Source organism: Anguilla rostrata, chromosome 6, assembly GCF_018555375.3.
Source record: "Anguilla rostrata isolate EN2019 chromosome 6, ASM1855537v3, whole genome shotgun sequence".
Classification (NCBI taxonomy): Eukaryota; Metazoa; Chordata; class Actinopteri; order Anguilliformes; family Anguillidae; genus Anguilla; species Anguilla rostrata.
This window is the reverse complement of record NC_057938.1, coordinates 46,786,440-46,814,348: the sequence shown is the minus strand read 5'-3', so window position 1 is coordinate 46,814,348 and position 27,909 is coordinate 46,786,440. Positions and strand designations below refer to the sequence as shown.

Here is a 27,909-nt window from a genome sequence, read left to right as displayed (position 1 = left end):
AACCTAAGCCCTCAGCCATTGAGTTCTGCCCCCCCCTGTTGTCATGGTGAATTAGTGTAACCGAGCCGCTCCGCCATCGGTGATATTTGGGCCGGAGCCCCGTCCCGCCCGCGGCCGCCTCGTCCCGTTTTCCGCAAATAACGATCCGGGCCCCGCCTCGAACCGCGTTTGTGGAATGCGGTGTTCCCGTTGCTTTGCCTCGTTGACTTTTTTGGCGAATCAGATTACGTAATTTAATCGAAGCACGTCGTAATGAGTTACAGCTTGCAAACGCGAAGGCGTCAGGGCGTGTAGGTTTTCAATAGGGATGTGCCTATCAGCTGTTCTCAATAATATTGTAGTTGTCAAGCCATACATAGCCTAAGTCATATAAGTTATCCCAACAATGTGTAACATTCATATTGGCCCGAGTCAAACCACAGTATACCCTCCCCCCAAAGGGAACCCTATGAATAACCATTTATTTCTTTACAAATTATGGTTCTGCTGCTTTGAGCTCTGCTTGTACTCACTGTCAGCCATGAAAATTGATATCACTCATTAGCCTATTTCATGCAGGCACATTAGGTTTCATGAATATTGCTTTAGGAATATATAATGATAATATATTTGAATAATATATATTTGAATCATTGTATGAAACGTAATTGCTGGCTTTCATCTTCTTTCATAATGGTCCCTTTATGCAAATTGGAGTAATGTGAGACCATGCGATATATATAGCATTTAGGGAAATTCATTAGAACAGCTTTTGCACTGGTTTTAAGTACTATAAGTGATGGTGTGAATGTTCCCATGAATCATAGCCTCAGTATTCATTTTGTGATTGAGGATGAGTTATAATGCGTGTCGTGCCGTTGGTGTCATTATCCTGACTCTGCCCTTCTCCCTCCCCCAAGCGTGACCGGTGACCATGACGACAGAAGCGGGTTCGGAGACGGAGGTGAAGAAGGAGCCGGAGAAGGCCGAGGAGCAGCCAGCCGCCCCGGACCAGGAAACGGCGGCGCCAGCGGCGGAGCCCGCCCAGGAGGAGCAGCCGGAGCCGCCCGCCGAGGAGGCACCCAAGGAGGCGGAGAAGACCACGCCCGAGGAGAAGAAGAAGGAGAAGGAGCAGCAGCAGCCCACGGGCAAGGGGATCTCCAGGTTCCTCCCCCCATGGCTTAAGAAGCAGAAGTCTCAGAGCCAGGAGGGACCCAAAGACAGCGCCCCCCCCAAGGAGGAGGAGAAGCCGCCCGAGGGCACGGAGGCACCCCCCGACGAGGCCCCGCCCAAGCAGGACGAGAAGGAGGAGAAGCACTCCATCGGGAGCGCCGACACCCAGGTACCCCCACGGCGCCACCTACTGTTCTCTCCATTTAAACCTCAGCACCGTTTCCATCCAGCGGCGATATCCGAGGTCCCTCAGCCCACCCCAAATTAGCTCGGCTCACCGCTCGCTCTCCCCCACGATCCCAGGCCTCGTTCGCCCGCCGCCCTCCCTTCCCCGTCCCCGTTTTCACGGAGACGCGCTCGTGGCGCTCGGCCCGCCGGCCACATGGTGTCCAGACCTCCCACCGCGGAGGCGCTGAGGAGTTCATTGCCGTTCATTTCACTCTGGTTGATCTCCTCAGCCGAGCCCTTCTGCTTTTCCCCCCCCTCAGGCTCACGAAAGGGTCAGAAACTAGAGATCTGCTGGTAGGTGCTGGCGGACAAAAACCGAACATCGCGTTCGCTAGCATGCTGGGCCAGCGGCATCGGCGCTAGGCAACTTCCTGTCTTATAGGACATTAAAATTACAATGGACATGAATGTTCATAACTCAGCCCTTTAAAGGTTTGCACCGGCAACTTTCATTTCTTCAATGTCGTCAACACATCCTATGAACCAAAACCTAAAGCGTTTCTGTCCGACTCTCAGTATTTTTTGACATTTTACTACCCTGTTTAGCATTTAACCAGGAGAGCCATTCCATTTTAGTTCTGCATTGAAGTCATAAAATACAGCTCAGAAAGATATTTTTTCAGAAAAGTGTGACCTAAATATCACAAAAAACATGGCCAGTGTATGGCGTCTTTGTGACAGTTCTGTAAAAAGCACTATAAAAATAGAATTGAATTGAATAATAGATGCACAGCCAGTAGAAACTGATGTTCTAATGCAAGAGGTGGACTGTGGTCCAGTAATCATACTCGGCTTATCCAAGAAACCTCCGATTTTAATCATCGCCTTCTTTTATTAACTCGGTTGAAATTTACGTCCACAATCAGGGAAGAGGCTCATTCTGATTTTATTAACAGGAAACGTATGTTTTGCGTGGGAGTTGTTGCTTTTAAACATCTTTAAGCCTTGCGACATGTTGCAATCGGGCTGCCTCTCCATCCGTTGTTCTTGTCAGTGTCGGGGCCAAATTGCTCGCTATGTTCCATGTTTTCATTTTGATCCACCCAATGACATCACCGGCAGCGATCAGGCCAATGGAAAACAAATCTCTGGACGAAAGCAGTTTTTTTCTCCTTCTTCCAGATAGCACAATCATATGGTTGTGCTTAAAGCTCTCCCGACTGAAATCAACGGCACGGAATGGTGCGAAGACTAGCAATTGTAGCGTTCTCTCAGGGAATCTTGGGAAATGGCTTCCTTCAAGGGATTGCTGCTGTTGCTGTTGCCTTTTTTTTGTTTTGTTTTTTGCAAATGTAGTCCTTGAGAATGTAGTCACGTTACATTTCACCACATTTCATTGATTTTTTTAAAAAATTTTTTAAAGACAGCAAATTTAACACTCGGTCTAAAATGGCTTAATGGCGTAGTCAGGACAGGCTTGTGATGTCATTGTACAATTTAGAATCATTAATGTTTCCAAATTCATGGGTTTTTTCCGTAACTAAGCCTGTGACAGCCAGCCAGGCTGAAAAAAACGTCTGACACTTTTGCTTGGTATTGTTCCTGTTCAAAAGCACAGCCTGCCGATTATGTTGTTGTGTTAATCACACCCACTTCTGCAGTTCCTGCTTTGTTTGGATTGATATGACATAATAATCGAATAGTACGACACGTGAAAGAACATTACGAAACGCAAACTGACCGCCGCTGTGTTTATTTGCTGTTTAATTCCGTTTGTTGCCTAGCGCGTAAAGTTTAACTTTGTTTCATGGTGGTTCAGGGTCGTTTGTCCTCAGTGTTCTCTGGTTGATAAACGTCTAGCCTGCCAAGGAGGAGAAGGGCGAGGACTCTTTGGAGAAGGACGCCGAGCAGAAGGAGTCGGACGAAAAGGCAGAGGAGGTGAAGAAAGAGGACGAGCAGATCGTGAAGCCGGAGGGCAAAGCGGACAAGTCCCCGCTGAAGCTGACCAAGAAGATGAAGACGGTGGTGTGTCAGGTGACCATGCTGGACGGCACGCAGTTCCCCTGCGAGGTGGAGGTGAGTCTCCTTTCACCCTAAACCTGTGGAAAAGAGCTGAGCTTTTACTGGGCCAGCACTACGGTCTTCTAGCCTCAGCGTAGTCTTTGAAACTCACTCTGTGATTGAGGACTGTGTGTGTGTGTGTGTGTGTGTGTGTGTGTATGTGTTTGTGCTCGCGTGTGTACGTGCCTACAAGACTGGCATACAAATGAATCATTATTTTTTTGTTTTGCTATCCTTAACGCTAGTGAAAGTGAGCGTCATTGGCGAACGTATTGTACATGCTGCATATGAAACTGTTTCTGCGTTTGATGAACCTCGTTAAGCTAGCGCGTTACGCAGGAAGACTCATTATGCGCAGTCCTGCTGGCTACATGACGCGGATTTCACGCACAGCCCGTTGCGGCTGCCTCCGAAGCCCGGGGAGAGTCCCCGGGTTTATTTTTGGCAGCGCGGCGCTTAAGTCAACAGGAGATCAACCTGTAAACACGACTGGAGTGGCTTACATCACCAACGAACCGCCGTCTCCCTGAAAGAGCAGGAAGAGCCGCGCGATGCAGAAGAACACCTACGATCGGCGCCGTGAATGAATCACTGTATCAGAGAGAGGAAGCCATTCATCCATTTATTATCTTTCAAAGCATCGTCTTTAAAGATTCGCTGCAGTCGTGATTCCCTGCTGTGTATATGCTGTGAATATACGATTATGTGCACATAGTTTAATATAACGTATTATTTTGTAATTTAATGTAGTTAGAGCAGTGTCACTTTCGGTGCTTCCAGTTTGCCAAGCTCGTCGACTTTGTGGCCTAATGTGTGGGGTATTGTTGGAGAGGGCAGGGCAGCCTGGGAAGCCAATCAGAGCTCAGATCAAGGTGTTCGGTGGTACAGCTTGAGGTCGTTGCGTTGAGCTTCCAGCTCAACGTCCTCGCCGCAGACCACACAACCCCCTCACGCCCACGGCGCGTGACCGCTCTGAGGAAAATGTGAGCTCTCTGTTTTCTGTTGTGAGAGAGAGCGAGAGATCGTGTGGCACCGGCCCATCGGCGTGTGGCTTTTTTCACAAGAGTGTGCGGTAAAGCAAGAGGGTTTCCCACAGAAGCGGCGGGCGGGGCGCGTTTTGTTTACGCGCTCGTTCTCAGCCGGTGCCGGAGTTTGTATTCCGTCGGCATGCTAACGGGGCGTGTGAAAATGAAGAGCCTTTCGAGAGGGCGGCCCGTCGTTTATTTTGAGAAGCTAATGTTTCTCATTTGAATACATTGTCAGAGAACGCCCCGAGTAGCATCTCACTGGGGCTACCTGGCCTGCATCGCAGGGCCTGAGACAGTCATGTGCCTCCCTTCTGCACTCAAAATCTGCGCTGGTCCCCTGGGGCCATGACTGACAGCAACAGCGCTTAGGCATCAGAAGCTGGAAAGCGAACGGCCGATAGCCAGTGTGATGCCCGCACTCTCTCTGTATAGCAGTGCTCTTAGACAGTTTAACCCCGCGACCGCTGAGCGCAAGGACACACACGGAGAATCTGCCGTCTGCGAGATGGCGCCAGGACGACGCCAGGCTCGAACCCCAGACCCGGGAGCGATGGCCGCCGTGCTAATGCGGGGGAAGCCTCGCTCGCCCCGCCAAGAGATTCCGTGCGCTGCGGGGGCCCCGTCTGCCGGCTGGTGTTCTCAACCCCATGGGGGGTGCGGGGGGATGGGGGGGATTACAGGACTGGTGGAGCGGGGGAGCGGGGGGGCGAGGGGGGTTCTGAGCTTCCAGCAGATTAAACCAACAGCATCTGCTACCAAGAGCGGCCCCTGAGCATCATGGGAAGGGGAAGACGCTCGTTGGCGGGCTCGCAAGCAAACCCAGGCGTTCCTGGGCTTGCCATTTCGAGTAGAGGCAGGTAACAAGAAGATTGAAGATTGAAAATAAAAAAAACGTTTGAGAAACTTTGAAAAACGTGTAATCGTCTGCTGGAAACGTGAAGCTCTACGGACGGTCATGGAAAAAGCGCCGTTGCCGGGCGTGGCTCCCCTGCTAGCCGGCTCGTCGCGCTGCGCGCTCCCGTCAGCAGATATTACCGCGGCGCTGGCGGAGGGAGAGCCCCCCCCCACCGCCGCGGCCGAACATGCGGTTTGATATTGCGGACGGCGAACGGGCCCCGGCGCTAATTGCTTAGCCGCGGCGGTGTTTGAACAGGCCCAGCTTTGTTCGCAGTTTTGGGAGAGCTGAGGCATCACAAAATGCCATTGTTGGGGAGCATTCACCCAGAAGACAGTGGCATGCTTACAGCGAGATGTAATGCCTGCGGTCCGTTAGGGGGTATTTTCTTAAATGAGAGTGGGAAAACAAAGCATTTCAGAGATTAATTTTTTAAAAATTGTATTTAATTTTTTTTAAAGAAAGCTCAAACCTCAGCTGGGAAGCAGCGAGAGGTCTGAGGGTGCTAGCCTGTGGTCACGACGCGGTCTTTGAAACGAAATGGATGCTCCTTTCCTGTTTTGCATGGATATGTAGATAATACGGACTGCCTCTGCGTTACATAACCGGCAAAGGAGAATAATGCTGAGAGGAACTGAATGTTTGAGTGCTTTTGTCACAGCTGAGCTCGTCTGAGGAGCACTCGAAGCTCAACGTGATCCCCTAAAAGCCTCTTCAGACATTTTCTTCTAGCTCTCCCTCTTTCTCTAAACCCTCCCCCACTCTGTCTCTCCCTCTCTCTCTGTCCTTTTCCTCTCTCTCTCCATTTCTCCCTCCCTCCCCCCCATGTGGCTTGTGTATGGCAAATCAGCCCCGCCCTGTTAGCAGTTAGCAGGCAGCGGTATGTGGAGCAGCTTCTCGGTGATGAGAGCAGGGACGGACAGGCTGGTCCCGAGTGTCGGACGCAGGCCCAGAGGATCTCTCTGCCGCATGGGGGAGGGGCCGGGGCGGGGGGGGGGGGCATGGGGGAGGGGCCAGCGGAGCCAGGCTCACAGGAGGCTAACGATTAAGACAGGAAGTTCCTGATTATCAAATCAGCCGAGCCCTGTCCTATCGATCTGTAACCATCAGCGCCGCCCTGAAGCTTTCCCAGCCTTCCAGATCCCGTATTGATCTCCCCCCTGGAGAAAACGTGCAAATGGCGCTCGCAGCACTAATTCAGCGTGTGACCAGGCGGGGGGCGGGGTCTCGCGTGCATAAAGGAAACCTCTCGAAGCCTTGTCCTATAAAACGCAGGCGCGCACTGGCTTATTTTCAGCCTGGCTATGTATAGCACGCCACCGTTTTTGTTTTGTGTCGGTTTACGACCAGCAATCTCTCCTTTAACAGGCTGGGCCTGCTTTGTTCAAAATTATAGCCATCGCACACCATGCACTTTTGTATGTAAACAAAGTGTTTGAATCTTGGAATTACTTGGGTATTTGAGGCCACAGAGCACCATTCCTCTGGTAGAGAAACCTGAATTATTTACACAATCAGCTCAGTGCATGTTTTACGCCTCCTGAAAGACTAGTTTGGCTCTGGGCCTCTGGAACAGCTGAAAGCCCTCGGGACCTGCCGTAGCCCACCTCTTCAATGTTTCGTGTGTGTGGTCGCTGGTCACCATTGCAGGGAACACTCATCACCTGACCATCGCAGGGCGTGCCGGTACGCCTCCCTAGTAATAGCCCCCTGGCGGTTGAGCGTTTGGCTTCCACTTCGTCGTTTGTTTGAGGAGGCAAGGCGTACAGAAGGGCGTGGCTCTGGAGAAAGCTGAGGACTGGAGACCAGCAGACCAGTCCCTCCCCCCACCCAGTCTGTCATTCAGGCCCCAGAGACGGACTGCCCGTTCCAGCCCCTGACTAACATTCCTGTCCCTAATCGATGATGGAGCCGTTAGAGATGCACTGAAACCAATGCGGGCCGATTAGCCTCGATTAGTGCAGAGAAGACACGTTGCGTTAGCAGCCCGTTAGCCGGCGATAAGGAGCAAAGCACAGAGAAGACATGTTGCGTTAGCAGCCCGTTAGCCGGCGATAAGGAGCAAAGCACAGAGAAGACATGTTGCGTTAGCAGCCCGTTAACCAGCGATAAGGAGCAAAGCACAGAGAAGACACGCTACGTTAGCAGCCCGTTAGCCGGCATTAAGGAGCGAAGCACAGAGAAGACACGCTACGTTAGCAGCCCGTTAGCCGGCGTTAAGGAGCGAAGCGTAGAGCTAGCGGGGTGATGCTTGGCCTCGCGCAAACCCCCTGCCCCGCGTACTCCCTCGGTCCCGTCATTCCTCGGGGTCCCCGAACGCTCCGGCCGGTTGCCAGGTCCGCATTCTTCCCACCCAACACGGCGTTCGCCCCCCTCAGCCGCCCTTGGCTCGCTCGGCATGCCGGCGGACTCGCCGCTCGGGTCCGCGGCTCGCCGGCGGAATCCTGCGGCGGGGAGGAGCTTCCTCCCGCTCAGACGGAGGAATGCTCGTCTGCAGCTGAGCTCCGGGGCCGGACCGCGGAACGTTTCTGCTCGTACCCTCCAACTCTGGCAACCAGCCGTCCACAAACCGGTCTTATCACACCAGGGAAGACTACGGAAAGGTTAAAAGATGTACCTCTCGGTGGCCCACTTGAAGGAATTATATTTTTTGGGGGGGAGGTTGGGAGAGAGAAAACGGGCCCTCTTTGTGTGCCCCATTAAGTCATTAGTGGACTGGCCAAGCTTTTGATTATTCCGACTCGCCACTCTCAATTAGGCGTGAGCAGCGGCCTGTATCCTCACTGGGGTCATTGTTGATTCTGTGTCTCGCTGCTCCTGCCCCCGGGCTGAGTCTTACCAGCCCTCTCATTACCACCCGGCGTTTAGAGGCTCGGCATTATTCATCTCCCTCCGCAAGACCAGAGCAGCGCCTGCTCATCCCCAACTTAATTTGCGGTTTGGTTGTGCCGGAACTCTCATGTCTGGTGCTGTGTGTCACCGTTTAGTTCAAACTTGTTCTGGAAGGATTCTTGTTATAGTCTTCGAAAGTCTATTCACGGTGCTGTCGCTCTTGCGACGGTGGGAAAAGATGCCCTTTAACCCTTGGTTACCTGAGGTGTAGCACCACAATTATGCGATTAGAATGTTCTTAACTGAACATTCTAATGCTGATGTCACAATCACTACTGGTAATTGAAAACAATGGAGTTCTAGAACACTGACTTATAATTTTGAACATTCCAAAAAACCTGCTCTTCAAAGGGTTAATGAAGATTTACTCGTCTGTTCTTGTCATTTATCTGACAAGGGCTGCAGAGAGCCAGCAGAACACGTTGCATGCGCACATAAACGCGACGTTCAGCGGTCCAGCCTCGAAGCGCTCTGTTTGCTTTTCCTAGCCTGCCGTTAAGCGCGAGCTCTCGAAAGCCGGGGCTCGCGTTAGCGGTTTAACGAGCCCGCCGTCTCGCCCCCCCCCCCCGTGATTAATGCGACCACTGGGAGCCGTTCGGGCGTGATCTGTTGCCGTTCCGCCCCCCCGCCCCGCGCTAGCTCTCGCGTCGGGGAATTTCCTCAGAGAGCCTCCCCGCGCGCATAAATCCCCGGGCCCGTCGGCCGGCGCCGCGCCGCTGCGGCCCGCCCGTTTTCACTTTGGTCTGCCGAGCGTGAGGAGCGCTCGGCGACTCGGAAAAGGCCGGCCTTCTTGGCTCGTGGCGCTAAGGCGCCGCTTGCTTTGATGGTCGCGTTTGCGCCCTTGTTTCGGGAACCGGGTCGGACGAGAGGAACCGGTTTTGCGCGTTCGCAGTGATGCCGTCCGTCCCGCTGATGCGAATAGCAGGCCGTGCCGCCAGAGGCCGTGACTCGGTGTACAGTCACGAGTTTCCAGGTGTCCAGACTAGACTGGACTTCGGCTTTAAATTCCACTGTGCTGTTCCAGCTCTACCGCCTGTGATACAGTCTGGAGCCAGGAGACAGTCTTCTGCTGCGTGATTTGATCATGCCAGTAGTTGCTGTAATTCTAGCCTGTAATAGTTTGGGGGGAAATCTGTGGTGCTGTTCCATAATCCATTGCTGTTGAATTTGATTAGATTTTTAGTTTTTAAGTGCTTTCCCTTCCATCGTAGAGGCCTCTTAATGTAAAAAGCTACTTACTGTAATGGTTTCTCCATATTTAGTTCAATTTGTCATAGGCCAGCAATCGGTTCTGACAGCGAACCAGTCACCGCTAAAGTTTCCAAAGCCTCATGCAAAGACATGGCCAAGCGTGCGTTTGTCAGTGAATCCATTATGGCGGTTACAACTGGGCTCATTTTGTGCAAACCGATAGTGGCACAGTGTATAATTGGAGTGGATATCTGCCAGGTTCAAATCCGGTTGAGGGGAGAGGAAGGGGGGGTATGGACAATGCAGTGGCAGTGTTTTTTTCACTTTACGGTGATTACTGACACGAATAGTATTCGTGTTATCACGAACGGAATTATCTGGCATTACGTAAAATGAAATTGAATGTACAATACAGTCTATGCTATATACATTAGGGGAAACTGGTTAGCAAAACATACTAAGCAAATGAATGAGCACCAGCAGAGATGCATTAATCTGTGTGAAGAGAATACACCTGCAACAGATTTGCATTCTGTAGCAGCAAAATCCTTGACCCCGCACGCTGGCATCGGCGGCTTTTCGACGGTCACACTCGCGAGGACGTTATCGGACAGAACGGCTCGCCCTTTTCCCCCCCCCAGGCGTCAAGATAGGCACATGTGACAGGGCCCTTTGTGAGAGAGAGAGAAAAGAAGTATCAGTTCGGCCCTTCCGACGGCGCCCTTCGGCAGCGACCAGCGATACCCCAGCATGCCTGGCATATTTCCGCGGTCCGGCCGAAGAAAGAAAAGTGCACGACTCCCATTTTCCCTTCGCCATCTCGAAATCAAGGCCATTGTTCTTTGTCAAAAAATTTTTTGTCCCCCCCCACTCCCCCTCGTTTTTTTTTACGATTGTCCTCGGGGGCCTGGAGAAAGCGCACGGCCTGAGGAGGTAGAGGCCCCGCCCCCGCGGCGTTGCGGCGCGATTCATACCAGGGAGCCCGCTCATTCCGCGAGTGCCAGGGGGCCTCCGCGCGGCCCGGGGCCGGGGGCAGCGGCGGCGCCCCATTTCACCGCAGCGCCAGCGGGCGTGGGAACGTCCGCGGAGCCGCCGGGCTCTCTGACGCCGCGACCCAGCCTGCCCGTCAGGAGCCCATCTGACGCGAAACGTTCTCACTGTGTTACCGGAGTGGTTTTGTGAATGGTGTAACGTTGGCGCGACATTGGGGCAACATTGTGAGAACGTTTTGTGTTGACCGGGAGGGGCTGCCGTCGCCCAGCCCGGGGAACGAGTCCCAGGTTCTGCACTAGACGATGGAACACCGCTCTAGGGGCGTGGTCCGGTACCAGGATGTTGACTCTTAAGCATGTTACCCTTTCTCCTCACAAACAGTGCTGAGCTATGAGAAACTGAACATACCATGAAAGCATGTGACAAATGCCCCTGTTTGCTCATGTCAATTTCTCAGAGCTGTTGGAAAGGTTTGCTTTAATGCTGTTTGTTAAAGCAATTCTGTCACCCTAAAATGAGAGAGAGCACCTTAGTCATGAGCAATTTGCAGTGTGTCTTTGAAAATATAACTGTGTTGATGGACTGCAAGAGATGTAAATAAGGGTGCTGTGATTTGCCACATGTAATCTGCCTACAAAGATCTTTGTGTGGTTATATATTTTTTTTTCCATTATTTCCAATTTTGACTGATGGCCAATGGCATGTTTCTTCAATAAAAATATGATTTTACCCTTGTGTTGTGTCAAAACTAAGGGGAAAAAATTAGGTGGATTGTGAACAGTTTTTAAAGGTTTTATTTTTAAACTGTAGTGTGATGTTTCTCTGTGCAAATGCCTTCTCTTCCAGCGAGTGACGCCGTTGTTTGTGTTCCTTTCAGAAACGGGCGAAGGGCCAGTACGTCTTTTTCAAAGTGTGCGAGCATCTCAACCTGCTGGAGAAGGACTACTTCGGGCTCTGCTTCCAAGACGCCAGCGACCAAAAGGTGAGGTGTGCTCTTCTTCTCCCAAACGCAGACCTTTCCCCCAGTCCCGAATTTCCTCAGGTTTCCTCCAAACCTGAGAGCGGTCCCACTGGTGCCGTTCCGCCTGTGAGCAAAGCGTTTTTCATTCTGTCTCCCGCATTCCACACTACATTCATCTCCGCTTTCTGCGCTTGCATTATTCATGCGAAACCTATATAACATTAATGTCCGGCTCATGTATACTTCATGTTTAGTCATTAAATTCTTCTCCCGCCTAAAAGCATTTCTCGGAAAACCGCCTCCTGTATAATACGCGTAGCGTAGGCTGTACATATAAGATGATTTCTGCGGCATATGGTATTGTTTTATTATGGGCAGCTGCCATTGGTAATGTGCTACTGAGTGACTACTGAGCTAACAAAGACCTGCTGAGGTATGTCAGTAATCAGCACGGATATTCAGTTCCTCTAGTTCAGTTGTGTTCATTACTGGTGCTGGCAGGCCGCAGGGTCTGCTGGTTTTTGTTGTAATTCTGCAATAAATTGATCAATTAAAGGAGTCGATTACACACTTAACTCACCTCACATGGTTTCTTGGGTCTGAATTGGTGGCTGATATTACTGTGAAAACGCAAACCAGCAGACCCTGTGTCCCACCAGCACCAGGAAAGAAGATCGCTGTTCTAGTGAGTGATCTAGTGGCCTTAGCATCACAGAGATGAGACCGTGTGTGGTCGACCAGGCTGCGTGGGCTGAGGGCAGTTAGCGTATTTCGATGAGCGAACCCACCCCGCTGTTGAGAGGTTTGACCGAAGGGCGCCGTAAGTCCCGAAAACGCAAGACGATATCCTGCTCTGGATGCCGTGCGTTTTTTTTTCTCGAGGAGCTCCTTAACACGCTTGGAGACGCCCCACAGCTTCTTCCCATCACGGGCTTGGCGGCGGCTCCGTCACCCGCCCCGCGACCCGGCGCCTGATTTCATTCTCAGATGCGACCGTGTTCCCGGGGCCCCCGGCCCCCGGCCCCGGCCCCTTGCCTAATCCGCCCTGCGTGCCGTAGCCGGAGCGTAATGGCAAACAGGGGCCGCTCCCCTAGCCTCAGATCTGCGCCGTGGGCCTCGGGAGGGGGAGGGGTGGGGGTTTAGATCATCGCTCCCGCCGATTGCGCCACGCGGGGTTGGGTTTCACGTCCACGCCAGCTGCCCGGGGAACGGGGAAGATGGCTCAGCTGTGCTGCCGTCGGACGTCTGGAATGGAAAGCATCTGTTTGCCTCGGTGTCCTGCTGCTGGAGGGCCTCGAGCACAAAAAAAATCATTTCTGATCAAACTTGTTACGAGAAACCACAGTGTTTGCTTTTCTGGGCCCCATTACTTCAAATTTAATTGAAAGTTTCGAAGGAAAGAAAACACTCGGCTATGCATTTTATTCCTTAGCTGGCATTGCCCCGCGCTAGTTAGCATTAGGCTAACGCTACGGCAATTGTCATGAAACGTATCTCATGTAATTATCCTGGTTTAACCTGCGAGTGCAGCTTTTGCCTTTTTACCTGATGTGCATACCGTTAGCCAGCACCTCACCAAGCAGGGCTTGTGTTACGTGATACCCTGTAAACTGAACACTATCTTGTCCACTTCTGAAGTCGGTACTGGTTTCTTGACTGTTGAAGACAATGTTACCATTGGACTACCTATTTTGCCACAGTGAAGTACCGTGGCATTAAGGCCAAACATGTTTACAAGTGGCTGAATGAATGTAATCACGGAGTCACGGGGCCGCCTGTTTGTGTCATTAACTGGAACCGCACTCCAGGTACTGTGAGTAATGTACCGGAGCCAGCAGTGCGATTATCACCCATAGCATTTATCAGTCTCCACTTCAAGCTCACTCAAGGGGAAAATTGCCATGGAAACTCAGGGAGCGCGCTGTTTATTTTGTTTACATTACATCATCACTGCTGTAAACTCCAGAGGCCACACGGAGACCGGTCTCTGTGTATTTGTGTTGTCGTTCAGGAGGAAAGGTCTGGTGGAAGCACTTAATTTCTACTTCGCAATATTTATTCTTCTAACAATTTATTAGAGATCGAGAATCAAAATTGTGAAATTCTAAGCCTCGAGGGTTGCACTTATGGCTATTAATTCTGCAAGCTCAATGCTGTGTCTGGCTTTGCGTTGGATTAACTTCCTAACATTTACGTTTGAAAAACCTGACGTTACTTTCATTTGTTTTTTCTTTTTTTTAGTGCTGGCTGGACCCCACGAAGGAGATCAAGCGTCAGATTCGAAGTAAGTCTGACTGCCGTGCCGTCGTGTTTTCTGTCAAGCGTCTCGTGAAGCGCAAGACCACCGCGCAACCCAATTTGGTTTGATGAAGTTCCAACATCAACCCAGGTCTCTGCACTGCAGCCATCACAAGTCATTAGAGTGAAGGGAAACAGCGAAATTAAAACCCCTTCCCTTCATTATCTGATACTGCAGTACGTTTAGAGCGAAATTAGCATGGCTTCTACCTCAAGCTCCGCGTTGAGCAGCGTTAGTTTTTGAATGTTTGCGCGGAGACTCCCAGATTTGTCCTGGAGTGAGATGTGCTTTTCACATCTGGTGAGTAAATTGCTGTAATTACCACACGGGCGTAGGAGTCTGCTGCGCATTACGTGTGCCGGGCGGGGGCCGGGCGGGGGCCGCCCCGGGCCTCACCAGGGCCCCTCTGGACCGGGGTAGCGGTGACGGAGGGGTCCCAACCGCGCGACGCCCCCCCCCCCCCGAGCGGGATTTATCGGGTGCCCCGCCCGGCAGCATCTGGGACGCGTCAGGAGCGCCGCGCGCCGCCCCTCCGCTCAGCGTTCCGGGTCCGTTGACGTCACCGCCGGGGGGCCTCGCGGACGGGCGCGGGTCCAGGGGAGGGGAGACGATCGCGCCGCGGCCTCTGGAAGGTGCAGCTGGTGCGCGGTCCGCCTCGCGTTTTGGGCCGCTGCCCGGTTCGACCGGGGGCCAGAATCCCCGGTGATTAATGCGTTACCGTCCAGAACACACGCCCAGACGCTCTCCGGAACTCCACAGGGTCATTCAGCAAATGCTGCGCTTGTTGCACTCTTTAAATACTCTTTTAGCTTTTGCTTCCAATCAGTCATAACAATTAGCAGTATACCGCTGCTCCTTAGAGAATTGGCATGACTGGAATAAAAGCTGTAAACAAAACGAGAGAGTAGAGTGATGGTAATGGGCTTTCTGTCATGGTAGTGATAATATATCCTGTCCCTACACCTGCCTCTTGTCCAGTAGCCAAAGTAACTGTCATGTAAAACCCTCTTTATCCAAGGCTCTGTTTTCACAGCCACACCTGAAACCCCGAAACTCAAGTGTGTCGTTTAAAACTGGTTTACTCCTTAAACGCTGTTCATTCCACACGTTCGTCTGCCCGTTCGTTCGTATTGTTTTACTACCCCGAAACCCGTTCCACACTAAGAAGGCTTGCCGTGGTGCACACTGTGGTCTTCTGTGGTCATGTAGTTCAGTATGAAGAAAGTCACTTGAATGTGGACGTCTTCGGTCCTGTGAAACCTTGTGTTTGCGTTCTGAAGGCAGTAGGTTTAGCAGAACCTGACGATGGCGAACAACGGTTCCTAGGTTAACAGAATTAATCCGGATGTTATTAATGAGCTAATCTTCACAAGCCACCTGACTTTTCATCAGCGTTTTTTTTTTTTTTTTCTTTCCCACACAGGATAACCCCAACAGCAGAATTTTCATTAAGCACATTTTTTGTAAAACACACACTGAGTCCATCTTTATTAAGATAACAAGCCGGTCTGTTTTTTTCCGTGGAATCGTGGGGGAACGCTGGGGAACGGTGTGGCTGCCCGGAGTCCAGCGCTGAGGAAATGACCATGTTGTGAAGTCATCTTCTGGGGAAATTTGACATGAATTCCCCGCTTTCCCTAGAAGTTTCTATTATCGCCATTTTTTGATGGCAAGGTCTGCAGACGGTGTGCTCGTTTGGCCGTTTTGACTGTTATTCAAATGTTTTGTCACTTATTAACACATGCTCCCTGGGTGTTTTCTCTCTTTCTCTCTCTCTGCCTCCTGTCTTTATTTCCTTCTCTCCTTCCATCCATCTCACTCTTTTAGCCTCCCTTCTCTGTCTGCAAATATGAATTTACAAAAAAGTACACCTCTGTACAACACTAAATTTTAATGTTGAATGCTTATTACGCATATGGTCCCTCTACCAAATTATGAAATTTTAAAAATGTAAGAATTTGTGGTTTACTGGTAGGTATGCATGTGTAAGCAGGCTCTTAAAGTGAAGTTTAGCCTCTTTTTCCAGTGCTTCGTTTTGAACAGCGTTTCTCTTGTCAGTCTGTCGCGTGCTCCGTGGCCGCAGACGTTTGTTTTCCACAGACTCCGTGACTCAGCCCCGGGAACATTTCAAGCGTAATTGAAAATAGGAAAAACAAAAAAAGGGAAAGAATTCCCCTGCGGCTGTTAGCCCCCAGTTCGTCTGCCTCTGTGGGAGGTTATCGCCGTTAAAATGGCCGCTCGGAGAGACCCGTCCTTTCCCCTCCCCCGAACCGCTGTCGCCTGGATCCTTTTAGGCAAAAAAACCCAGAGCCGCTAATGGACAATGATTCGGTCTGCTCCCTATTCCCTCCATGCGCCAAATAACACTTAAATTGACCGCTGTTGCTCTCTCTTGCTTCCTGTGGTTAACAGAGAGGATAAATCCATGAATCATTGACATAACATTGTTTGTGCAATTTGCCCAGCCAAATTAGCAAATGCAGTTTCCTCTTTTTTTGTCTGGACCATTTTGGCTGCCAACATGGCAGTCCGAGGTAAAGACGTGGGAAAGGTTGCGTTTATGAGGCCACACCGTGTGAAGCTACGAGCGCGCCGCACGTTTCTAATTCAAGCCGTAACGCGGAACACCTGACCGCGGAGCCGGGCGCGTGTCACTTCCTTTATCTTTTCTCGCGCGCCGTTAGCGAAGACGGAACGTCCCATCGTGTGACTTTTTCGTGCCCTGGCCATCTGGGACACGCATCTTATTTTTCCGTCCCTCTGTACGGTCCCGGACAGTCAGCCAACTGGGCACTTTGAGTCCCTGGAAAAAGAGGTCGACCACAATACGCCCCCTGTTAGACGGGGGGCGACGGCGGTCTCTCAGTGTGTGGGGCTCATTCCTGGGATTCCTCCCAAATGACACATCGCCGGACGCCCGAGCTGCCTGCCTTCAGACGCGCCCGGGGTTTCCTCCGCACGCTTTCAGGGCGGAGGAAGTCCTTCGTGGTGTTTTTAATTTGCGAAAGTATGCCGGATATAAGAACGAAAGTGGCTTCCTTCAAGAAAAGAGAATTTCATATATGCCCATGCATGAGCGAGTCAATGAAATTCCTTTCCGCTCGCAGCATAATGGGATCTGTTCTTTATATCCTAGGTAGGCACGAACAGCAATAACAGTGATTGATAGAGCATAGAGTGGCTTTCTGCTGCGGCCCAGCAGACCGTGTGGGCGTCTTTTGAACAGACGCATTCAGTCAAATTGGGAATATAAAATCAGAACATTCTTGGTAATTTTTCTCCCAGATGGAATTGCTTCACGCTAGCTTGTTTTTTTTTTTTTTTTTTAAGCTAACAGCTGTGCGGTTTTGGGGATTTGTAGCTGCTCCCAAGCCCTCATGTCAGAGCTCAGCGTGTTTATCAACATGGCCATCCCATAAGGCCCGGGCCAGCGTCTGCGGCGGCCATGTTTTCCAGCGCTGCGTAATCAGCCGGAGCTTAGCCGATACGGCGGGCGCGCCCTGGGGTTCATACCCTGCGAGGTTCTGGGCTGGCCGCTACGCTAGGCGCAGGACGAGACCTCTGCGATCCGCGGCCTCCCGGGTCACGGGCACGGCCGATGATACCGCTAATGTGTGACGGGGGCGGGAAGAGGAAGTATGCGGCGGTGCGCCGGGCTAACGCGGCCCCGTTTCTCCTGCCTTCCTCCAGAGAGGCGGCTAAATGGGGCGCTGCCTCTGTCACACAGCCCGCTGTGTTCGCGCTAAAGCGACGCGACCCGCTTTTTCTCCGGGGCCGTCGCCGTTAGCTTGCGATGCGGTCAAGCTGGAAATTAATGTTCAACGGTTTTGCTTACCGTGCAAGCTGGTATCAGCGAACGCCAGTGGCCGCTTGTGTTGGAAATTCGGCCTGGCTAATTCCATGATATTTCAAATGTACTTTGTGTGTGTAAATGACAGTCCTGAGCACATTCTTTTTGCATTTTTTTCCTCAAGAACTGTTTAGTCAAGAGAGCGCAACAGCTGAAGTGGCCAATTTCTCTGATATCGGGTTCCATTGCATCTCAAACCATCTTAGTTGAGGCACAAAGTTTTTACAGGCTGAGCAAAGCATGTCTTCAAAGTAGCCTTCTCATGGCTTCAGGCTGCTATATAATTGCTTGCAGCTGCTACATCCTCCTGGCATGTTTTCTCTCCTTCTTTCCTTTTCTCCCATTGTGCCCCTCTATCTCCCTGACTCATTCTCCTCTCTCTTTCTCACTCTCTCACTCACTTTCACTGTCTTCCCTCACTTCCGCTCTCCTCATTCTCTCTCTCGCTCTCTCTCTGCATCTACATGCTTATCCTTGTCTGTTTTTCTCCTTCTCCACTGTCTCCACACACCCCGCCCTCTTCTCTAACCCCTTTCTCCGTGCCCCTCCTCCCCCACTCTCTCTCTTTCTCTCCCCCTCCATCTCTCTCCCTCTCTCTCCATTTCCTCTCTCGCCCCCTCCCCTCCCTCTCTTGTGACGGTGGATGTGCACAGCTGCAGAGATGGCTCCTCTCTTAGCAGACTGTTTACTCTCTGCACATCTGGCTTTAAAGAGGCTTTCACTGTGCCCTGGTTTTTTTCGCCTCTTCAGTGACATTAAATGTCCGCTTCCCCTCCACGAACATGGCTGCTAGACAGATATACAGTCCACAGGGGTCTCCTCTCCCCTACTGTAAACCAGGATGGAGCACTGGAGAATACAGCGAGCATTAGCATCTGTATGGCACACGCAATCTCAGGTTAACTGTTCCACCATACCTTCTCTCTCTCCCTACAGACTCTCCATGGCAGTTTGCATTCAATGTAAAATTCTACCCTCCTGATCCCTCCCAGCTGACTGAAGATATTACCAGGTACTGTGCACATGATGAAGGAAGACACGTACACGCACACACACACACACACCACACACACACACACACACACACACACAACATCTGTCCACTGAACTCCTCAGGGTTTAAATTAAAATGTTTGGCTTTACGTCTCTCATAAATGGATAAAATGATCAGCGAGTCAGGCAAAGAAGGAATGCATATATTCTTGCAGATGGCCCGTGGGTATTGAGGGCGTGCAGGGAGAAATATGTGCATTGTGAACTCTGGAATTGTACTTAGTCAGAAGTATGTGATGAAATGGATGAATGGCATGGAAAAATGGGACCCTGGCTTTAAAACTGCGATGCCTAACATCTGAACTTGCAATGTGGAAAATTTTGTTTTCCAGGGCTTTAGATGCACATTGGTTTTTAAGAAAGCGTGTGCAAAATGAACTTTTGCACTTCTGTACTTTTTTGCCTAATGTGTGTGCCTGTACCTGTATTTGTTTTAAAATGTGTTTGGGATGTTTTTGGGCATGGTGCTGTTTTATGAGTGGGGAAGGGTGGGTGTGGCTACACAGCCTGTGGTTTGGGATCAGATTTCAGTGTTTGTTGCTAGCCAGCTAGCTGTTGCAATAACGGAGGCAAAGAAGCCCAGATACAGCGAAGCAAAAAGGCAAGCTTTACATTACATTACATTTATTTGACAGACGCTTTTATCCAAAGCGATGTGCAAAAGTGCATTTCATGGTCACGGACAACTACAAAACAGGTTCAATAAGATACAATACTCATTTTGTAATAGTCAAGCTGACATGGCTCGTTCAAGAAGTGGAGTTAACCTTGGAATTGCTTTTTCTCGGTGGAGTCAGCTGAAGTTTGCCAATGGGATGAAAAGGAATGCAGTGTTGACTTGTTTTCTGTTGGAACTGAAAGTAACGTTATCTTTAGCTATCCAGCTAGCTCACTTCGGTAGCTAGATGGTCGAAGTCGGGTACTGTGGATGAGTGGACAGGGTTGAAGACTGAGAAGGAGACATATTTGATTGTAAACATAGAACCTCAGCAAGGCTAAGAAATTCTGCATAGTATTCCTATAAAGTCATTGTATTACAAAAATGTGATTTAAATCTACAACAAACTTAACTAAGGTTTGTTGTGAAGAACGGTGCAAATATCCCCTTCTCCATATTGTTTGCACAATGTTGGGAGAGGTGAGGGATGCTGCTTGCATTGGGGGCTCATTGGCCATGTGTTCCCCCCGGTTGGCCTACCTCTCCTCTCCCCACGGCGTGCGGGGCAGGGGAAAGCATGCCCATCCATCGCAGAGCGACCAAGCCATCGGCTCTGACCCCGCTCGTAAAGGTTCAAAATGGCGCTTAAAGCCGCCCGTGTCTCATAAAGCCTCCTGAGCGGACGGTCAAGGTCAGAGGTCACGGGCGCCGTTTCCTGTCGTGTGACTGCTATCTGGGTAATCTGCAGATTTATGCACAGAAAAATACGCCCACGCACATCTGTGTCGAAAGTGTGTTTTTTATTTTATAGTGCAGAAGATGAGGCGGCCAATCATTGGGTCATGATTCTCTCTACTCACCCTCCACCCCCACTCCCCATCCCCCCAGATACCTCCTGTGCCTTCAGCTCCGCCAGGACATCGTCTCGGGGCGGCTGCCCTGCTCCTTCGTCACCCACGCCCTGCTGGGCTCCTACGCCCTGCAGGCGGAGCTGGGCGACCACGACCCCGACGAGCACCGCCTCGACTACGTCAGCGACTTCCAGTTCGCGCCCTCGCAGACCAAGGAGATGGAGGAGAAGGTGGTGGAGCTGCACAAAACTCACAGGTCAGGCCGGTGGCGGGGGTGCGTCTGGCCCAGACACAGAGGCCCAGGGAGGGGAGACGGGGGCAGGGGTCGGTTTGGGGGTTTTCTAGAGGAGGCCAGATTAAGTTTCAGTATCGTTCTGGTCTAGCTGAAACCTGCTTTATCATCATTTTTCTTTGATATGTCATTAAATTTTATATACTTATTGAACTCATCATAATTAAGGACCATGTCACAAATGATAATTAAGGTAGACTCATTAAAATTGTTGATGATTGCACTATAAAGTCAACCACTTATGTCCTTTGTGGTCCACTGAAAAAGACAGCTTGGCGAGCCTGGCATGTCAGAACGAACTCAAGTAATGTCCATTCAGCACTCTATTTTGAGGTTTGAGGTGAAACCTTTCTCAGCGCCGTACTTAACATTCCTCTGTTGGTACATCCAAGTGAAGTGTTTGCAGCTCCAGTCAGGAGGCCCGTTGTAGCCCTGCTGCTGGTATGCTAATCTGCAGTATTGTCCTCCTATTTGTCTGGCTGCAGGGGACTGACTCCAGCTCAGGCAGATGCCCAGTTCTTAGAAAACGCCAAGAAGCTGTCAATGTACGGAGTGGATCTCCACCATGCCAAGGTACTTTTGCCCTCCCCCCCCCAAAGGCTGCCCTGGCCTGCAGGATACAGCCGCTTCCTCCCTCCCACCGGACCGCAACAGTCCGGTCTGTCTGTCTGACTGGGAGTATGCCTTATACCAGGCCATTAATTGTATTTGTTGGACAGTCGATGACCGCAGACATCAGTGGTTGAAAGGAAATGATGCACGCCCACAGCTCTCGGTGATGAACTCATAGAGCTCTGTTTCCCGGAATCGGTGTTGCACGGCGCATGGGCACAGACAGTGGTGCAGGATGTGGGCGCACTGGGTGCGGCTTGCGAATGTTGGTGTTTCCGTGACCTGAGTAGTACAGATTAAAGCGAGGGTGTGTTTCAGGTGGATTCAATCGTAGCCAATCAAATCACCGCTTTTTTTTTTCCTTTTAAGAGCCCTGTGCTTTTTTTGTCTGGTGTGCTGCTATTTTCCTGAATCACTACAATGGAAGATGAGGATAACAATATGCTAATCAGATGTTTCTCACAAGATGTTCTTTCACGGGAGCTGGGCTGTCACTTTTTTCAAAAATTGAGTTTGAACGAATCTCATGAGTAATTTGTTTGTTATAATTTTCTTCCATTATAATGAAAATAAAACCAAAATGTTTACTTTCCAAGTTTAATTTCCCAGTGGGCCAGATGTAATTTCCCATTAAACTCGTCATTAAATAGTGCTTATGCACACTATGCTCTAACTAGGAAATGATGACAACAGTATTTTGAAACCTTATAAATCAAAATAAAACCAAGGAGGATCTCATAATATTAGTGATTCTGTTCACAGCAGTAAAATGACTGTGTTGGTAGTGCTTACTCATAGACATTGCTAAGCAGTGAAACGCCACATCTGTCGCCATGTGGCAAGGTTGTAACATCTACATATAGACTGTAGAACATACATATAGAAAGGTATATAATGTTTTTAATGGCTTTGGTTTGACATTACAAAGTGACTGGGGCGGCCAATGAACCATCAATTTTGTGTGCGCACCTTATCCCCTTGGCAAGTGGTCAAATTGATTGCAAAATTTGCCTTCTGGAAAATGCAAAAACCAAGCCTTGGTCATCACCCCCCCCCTTTCACCACATTCAAAAACCTGAACATGTCAACCAGGCAGCTACTAATGCAGTTCTAAGTTAGACCTAAGGCACTTGAAGGGACAGCACTGACAGCCATGGGAGCCAAGAAGCCAAAACCAAATGAAAACAACCTCACTGTTGACCTCTCCAGAGCTAACATATCAGGAGGACAGTGTAAACAAACAGCTTTTAAATTAACAGTGATCTCCTCCGAGCCCTTCAGGATAGCCTTCCTGGAAGAGGTCAGAGCGGCCAATAAAAGAAGCCTCAAGTCTAATTTTAATTGGCTTTTGGTATCATCCCCAAAAAGTACCAGCACTCACACATCAACTCCAGGATCCCACTTCCACATTAAACTGCCAAAAGGACGTTATAACCTGACATTCATGGGGCATGTGCATAAATGTCTAGTGTGTTTACGAAGACTGGCACTGGCTGCTCTCAAGTGCAGGGGTGCACAACTCGAGTGTTCAAGGGCCAATATCAGAGGGCCTGCCCATATTGAGGCCCTCCTGGATTGGAGTTACTCACCCCTGCTGATGTAGTTTTTGTTGGTCAGAATGTGTATCGTATCACAGTTAGGATTTCTTGGAATGTATGGTGCTGTTTTTGGGTACTCTCTCTACTGCAGAGAGTCTTTAATATCTAAATGTGACTTCGGCAATAGATTTATGGGGCTTGGTATGTGCTGAAGGCGCAGTTTGTTTGCATTTTAGCTAGCCTGTAAAAACAAAACAAAAAAAGTTTTCCCTCACCACACATCAGCTGCTTGTGGGAATCCAAAAAAAAGGCCCTTTAGAAAACGTGACTCCGGGAGGCCCCTTTGATGTGGTGCACTGCGAGGGAAGAACAGCGGCGGCAAACAAAAGCAGAGGACCTCTTCTGGAAAAAAAGAGCCCCGACCGACTGCCTCAGCTGTACAAACACACGCTCGGTTCTTCCGCGTGCCGTCTGTACGGGAACATCGCCCGCTGTCGGCCCAGGCGCCGTGACCCGCCGAAGATCGCCGTTCTTTCACTCCAGATCTGTTTGAGACGGACAGTTCCTGAGAGAAAGATCCCCTCAGGGTGCTAGACGGAGGACAGACACGGTACGCGGCGTCCCCTCGTCATTGGAAGAGGGGGGCCAATGCCTCGTTAGCGCAGGACACTGTTAAAAGCCTCCATTTGGCGGACAGCGGCCTCTATCGAGCACCTCCCGACCATCAGCACGATCGATTCCTCCTCACAGTCGGGGATCAATACGCACTCAGCGCTCAAAATGCCATTTACGATGCCATACAAAAACAAGGTTAGGGAAATCTCGCATCGCCATTTAGCCGGTAATTCTAGCTAGGCGTAAGATCTGGCCCAGTCCATTGAGCGGCTTGTTAGCGGTTCTTCTTGGAATGATGTTTGACTGTAGAGCAGGCATGTTTACCGATCACTCTATTGACCAGTTCGTGCTGTTTTGTGCTGACCGGTGCTTTGTATCCCCAGGACTCGGAGGGGGTGGACATCATGCTCGGGGTGTGTGCCAACGGACTCCTGATCTACAAAGACCGACTCCGAATAAACCGCTTCGCGTGGCCGAAAATCCTCAAAATCTCCTACAAGCGCAGCAACTTCTACATCAAAATCAGGCCGGGAGAGGTGAGCGACCGTGCCTGCCTCCACAGTGCAGATGAACATGTTTCTTCTTTTATCGTTCTTATTACCATTGTTATGAGTATAACAGCCAAATCTCCCAGTGCATTAGGTATTGTAAAGAGACACTGGCGTAGTAACAGCCTAATTGGTGCTTCACCAGTACTGCAGTTGGAAATTCTGAGATTTAGGTATTCCCAGAGCCCATTAAAAGCAAACGGCTTGAAAGTCCAGAGTTCCTTTATTTTAACGGTGTGTGCGTTTAACTCTCTCCTCTGATGCCTTCCAGACGGAACAGTTCGAGAGTACCGTCGGCTTCAAGCTGCCGAATCACCGCGCCGCCAAGAAGGTGTGGAAGGTCTGCGTGGAGCACCACACCTTTTTCAGGTAACGGGGACACCGCTGTCCGTCATCCACGGGAAATGGGATCCCACTGCTTAACCGTATCCTGGAAACACAACTCCAGAGCTTCCATATGGCCTGAAATCCCTCCATCCTATGCATTCTGTTCCAGTGACATCAGCCTAAGATGCAGAATACCTCAGCTGTGCGGAATTTAGATGTATGTAGGCCAAGGTTTACTAGTGGATTTGCGGACTCAGTTTTGACTTTAGTCTGTCTGTATAATAATGACCGTGTAATGGTAACTCGATGGTGTGGAAATAACATGCAGTAAGTCGCTGAGTACATAGTTAGTCTTTATCTATCACTGTTAAGCTTGCGCAGTAGGAAGTTTAGCCGTTTTCCTTTTTCCAGTTTTTCACGCTTTTGCCGTACAAAACGAAAGGAACAAGAAGTCTCTTGTGCCTGACCGTGCTGACAAACTCTTAATACAGTGGAGCGAAATAAAGTGTGGCTGGAATTTGAGTGGGCTGAGCTGGGGTCGTTTGCAGGAGACCATGGGGCCTTCAGCAAGTGCAGTACCGTTAAAGCGTTAAAGCAGGGCCCCCGCTGTGAAGGTTCTCCTGGCCGCCATGCGTAGTTAGGCCCCTCTTCAAAGCCAACGTGCCCAGGATGCTTCCTGTCTGCTGAAAAGATGAGTGCACAGTCGAGTGGAGCAGGCTTCCATGAAGACCCCTTTTGTTCGCTTATTTATTCAGGCAGCTTTTCAGGCGCCTAAAGCCCTCACCGTCATGGAATGCTAACGTGTCCCATTGATTTTGCACTTTAGCAGTGGAAGACCGAAGAGCCTGCATTGCCTTATAACACTGAGCAAACGCTTACTATCCCATTACAGATAGTCAGCCAGTTACTCAGAGGCTAGGTATGATCCGCATCCGAACGGCAGTTACCCTCGCAGACACGCCCTACTCCAGCTAATGTTATCGCCATTTAGTTTGTGATGAAATCAATCTGGAGCTACAGCCGCCACGAAACACACCAAATCTAATGAGCATCTCTCGTCGCGTGACACATTGTTTGACAGTGACGGGCCCAGGCCAAATAGAAACCAGATTTGGCACAGAGATGCTCCGGGAATTTAGTTTCTCTGTTTCTCTTGGCTTGGCGAGGAACGCGAGCGGCAGCCTCTTCAAACAAGTGAAATCACTGTATCGGACCGATGGCCAACAGCCCCCCGCCCTGTTCGGTGTCCCTTCTCTCATTTCGGCCTTTGTGTGTAAAAGCAGCACTTGATTGTCTTCATAAAAACGGCAAATTTGAATTTAATCCCTTCTGTTCTTTTTTTTTGGTTGTTGTTCTTGTACATTCATGTCCGCCCCCTCATCCTTCATTTTCAGAGTAGACCCGCTAAGGTGCAATGTTAGATAGGTAGGAAAGAGAAGGGCTGTAGCCCTGAGGTTCCACTTTGATGCGTAGATACTGTGACTGCCATATCTGTGTTTCCCAATGCTGCCTGTTTAGGGGTAACACGCCCAAGCCTCTGAGCCTTGCTCAACGCCTCCCCACTCTCCCCAATCTTTTTCACTAGTTCTGTTTCTCTGTTATTTTTTTCTTTTTGGGGAACCGCCTTCGGAATCCCTTAACCCCAGTTCCCCGGGGATGCCCGGGTGGCGCGTTTTCCAGGACCTGCAGCTGTTGGCGGGCCTGGGGCTGCAGGAGCATGTGTGGTTGCCAAGGGAGATTATACTTACTCAAGCCAATCACATGCGTCCTGTCAAACACAGCTGTTACGGGCAGCGCTCCCTGTGTCTGGGGAACCGAAGGGGTGAGCTAACAGAGCAACCACGCCCGGGACTTTACGGTCCGCACGGTGCCTGGAGCGTGAGCGGATGTTCCCGGTCTTCCCATCCAGGCCAGTGCTTTGCACAAACGATCAATACTGATGTCACTCTCTGAATCTGAGCAATGTATTTATCCAAGCCCATTGACTCCCCCGGTTCTGTGGAAAGCACCATGGAGGCCCCCGGGGCCTTCCTCTCGCAAATCACTGTTGCTAATCGCACGGCGGACCTTCGAAAGTCCCGTCATCCTTGGCAAGGCGGACCTTGGAAAGTCCCGTCATCCCCGCCGTGGCGAAGCACCCTTTACCGAGCCGGACGCCAGCTTGCCTAACACGCGTTCCTCTTCTTCGAAGGTTGATGAGCCCCGAGCAGCCCCCGAAAGCCAAGTTCCTCACCCTGGGCTCCAAGTTCCGCTACAGCGGGCGCACCCAGGCGCAGACGCGCCAGGCCAGCACCCTCATCGACAGGCCGGCCCCCTACTTCGAGCGCACCTCCAGCAAGAGGGTCTCCCGGAGCCTAGATGGAGGTTGGTGAAAACGGTCAAAGGTCACACCACAGACACGGTCACCTGCAGAGCAGTGGAGTGCTTAAATTATCGTAAACATGTCTGGACTCACTGAAAACACACACACACACACATTCAGGCATCCAGTTCCAGTTGTGTTTGTTAAACACAAACAGTGTTTATTTAGAGGCACCTTAGGCTATATTTGCTTTGTTGTGCATTTTAAAAACCCTCCACTCCTTGTTCTCAGATGTCATTATGTTAATCTTTTTTGGGGTGGGGAACTCCAGAACTCCTGCTTCAGACTCGGTCCCTGTTTTGCACAGTCAACAGCTCCCATTGTGCCTCTAGCTGGTCTCATTCATGCGTTTCTTTGTTAAAACCTTGGGGGAGCCATTTGATAATCACAGGCAGCATTAACTCCCGGATCAAAGTGTATCCAGAAGCTTTAGAAACTCACAAGGACACTGAGATCAGAGCAAAAGACGTTCCAGCCAGCACCACAAAGAACTGTTCAAGTGTTGTGCTATTGCTCCGATTAAACGTGCCGGTCTGTGGCATACAGGGCAGTGGGTTTTTGTCCCTGCCATTGACTGTATCTTCAACACAATTCGTGCCTGTTCCTGAAGTTAAAAAGATTGTTCTGTGCTCAGTTTTTGGAAACGTGTTGTCCCATGTATTTAGTCACCGAGTTATAATGGTTTGGTGACTGGATTTTCATTTTCATTTCACTGCTTTGTCCAACAGACCTTTAAGCTTTTGGAGCAGAATCCATTTCCTGTGTAATATCTGTGAGTCTGTGGGCATGAAATATTTTCAGTGTCATTTTCTCTGGTATGGTAATTCCGGCCCAAGGAAAGTCTTGTCTTTATGACTAAACTGGCTGTGGACTGTGTAAGCTTTTTTAGTAAGGAAAAAAAACCTCTGGCCAATTTGCTTGATTTATAGACATTTGTGTCCCTAGAGGTGAATATATTTTCTCAAATTCCAAAGTTTAGTATATTTAAAAAAAATTTTTAAACAAACCACAGGAGTGAACTATACTTATTTATATTATAACTTATATTTGTCCTCACCCGCTCTTTTTCTGGTAATAGAACTCTATTAACTGCTTCTGCTAATATTAATCAATGGGCAGACTTGAATATGCGCTTTGATACAGTGTTACATGAAATGACAACACAATTTATGAATGAACAGCGCAGCCCAACATAATTTGGCAGTCCACAGAGCTCTCAATCTCAGCTGTGTGTGACACAATCAGATCACTATCTACAGAGCTAACTGTGTTTACAATTTCATGTTCACATCCACAGCCAAATATTAGTGAGCCTTTTCTTTTTGAGAGCTTGTTTTAGATTTAGAGATCTCAGACAGCTGGGCATCCACACAGTCAGTCTGATTGTACAGTTAAAGTAGACTTTTTACACAAGATATGAGTTGTAAGGGTAGTGTGGGACTCTCTCTAATGGAAAGTCTATCAGACCTCTTGCAGAAGACCTCTTTTCAGCAAGCATAAATTGTTTTAGTTTTGTTTTTGTTTTTAGATTCCTTCGTATTTTACATTTTCTTGAACCAGGAA

At 50.0% G+C, this 27,909-nt stretch overlaps 1 protein-coding gene across 18 annotated transcripts in view; it reads left to right on the top strand.

Moving 5' to 3' along the window:
* Nucleotides 1–27,909, top strand: part of epb41l2 (erythrocyte membrane protein band 4.1 like 2) — a 68,923-nt gene that overhangs the window by 21,340 nt on the left and 19,674 nt on the right. For all 18 annotated transcript variants that reach the window (XM_064340075.1, XM_064340083.1, XM_064340082.1 and 15 more), the window contains exons 2-11: nucleotides 900–1,321; nucleotides 3,181–3,396; nucleotides 11,258–11,362; nucleotides 13,583–13,625; nucleotides 18,427–18,502; nucleotides 20,090–20,308; nucleotides 20,830–20,917; nucleotides 23,493–23,645; nucleotides 23,929–24,026; nucleotides 26,176–26,348. In XM_064340075.1, the coding sequence (XP_064196145.1) occupies nucleotides 914–1,321; nucleotides 3,181–3,396; nucleotides 11,258–11,362; nucleotides 13,583–13,625; nucleotides 18,427–18,502; nucleotides 20,090–20,308; nucleotides 20,830–20,917; nucleotides 23,493–23,645; nucleotides 23,929–24,026; nucleotides 26,176–26,348 (1,579 nt within the window). In that variant the 5' untranslated portion in view covers nucleotides 900–913. The remainder of the gene's footprint in view (nucleotides 1–899; nucleotides 1,322–3,180; nucleotides 3,397–11,257; nucleotides 11,363–13,582; nucleotides 13,626–18,426; nucleotides 18,503–20,089; nucleotides 20,309–20,829; nucleotides 20,918–23,492; nucleotides 23,646–23,928; nucleotides 24,027–26,175; nucleotides 26,349–27,909) is intronic.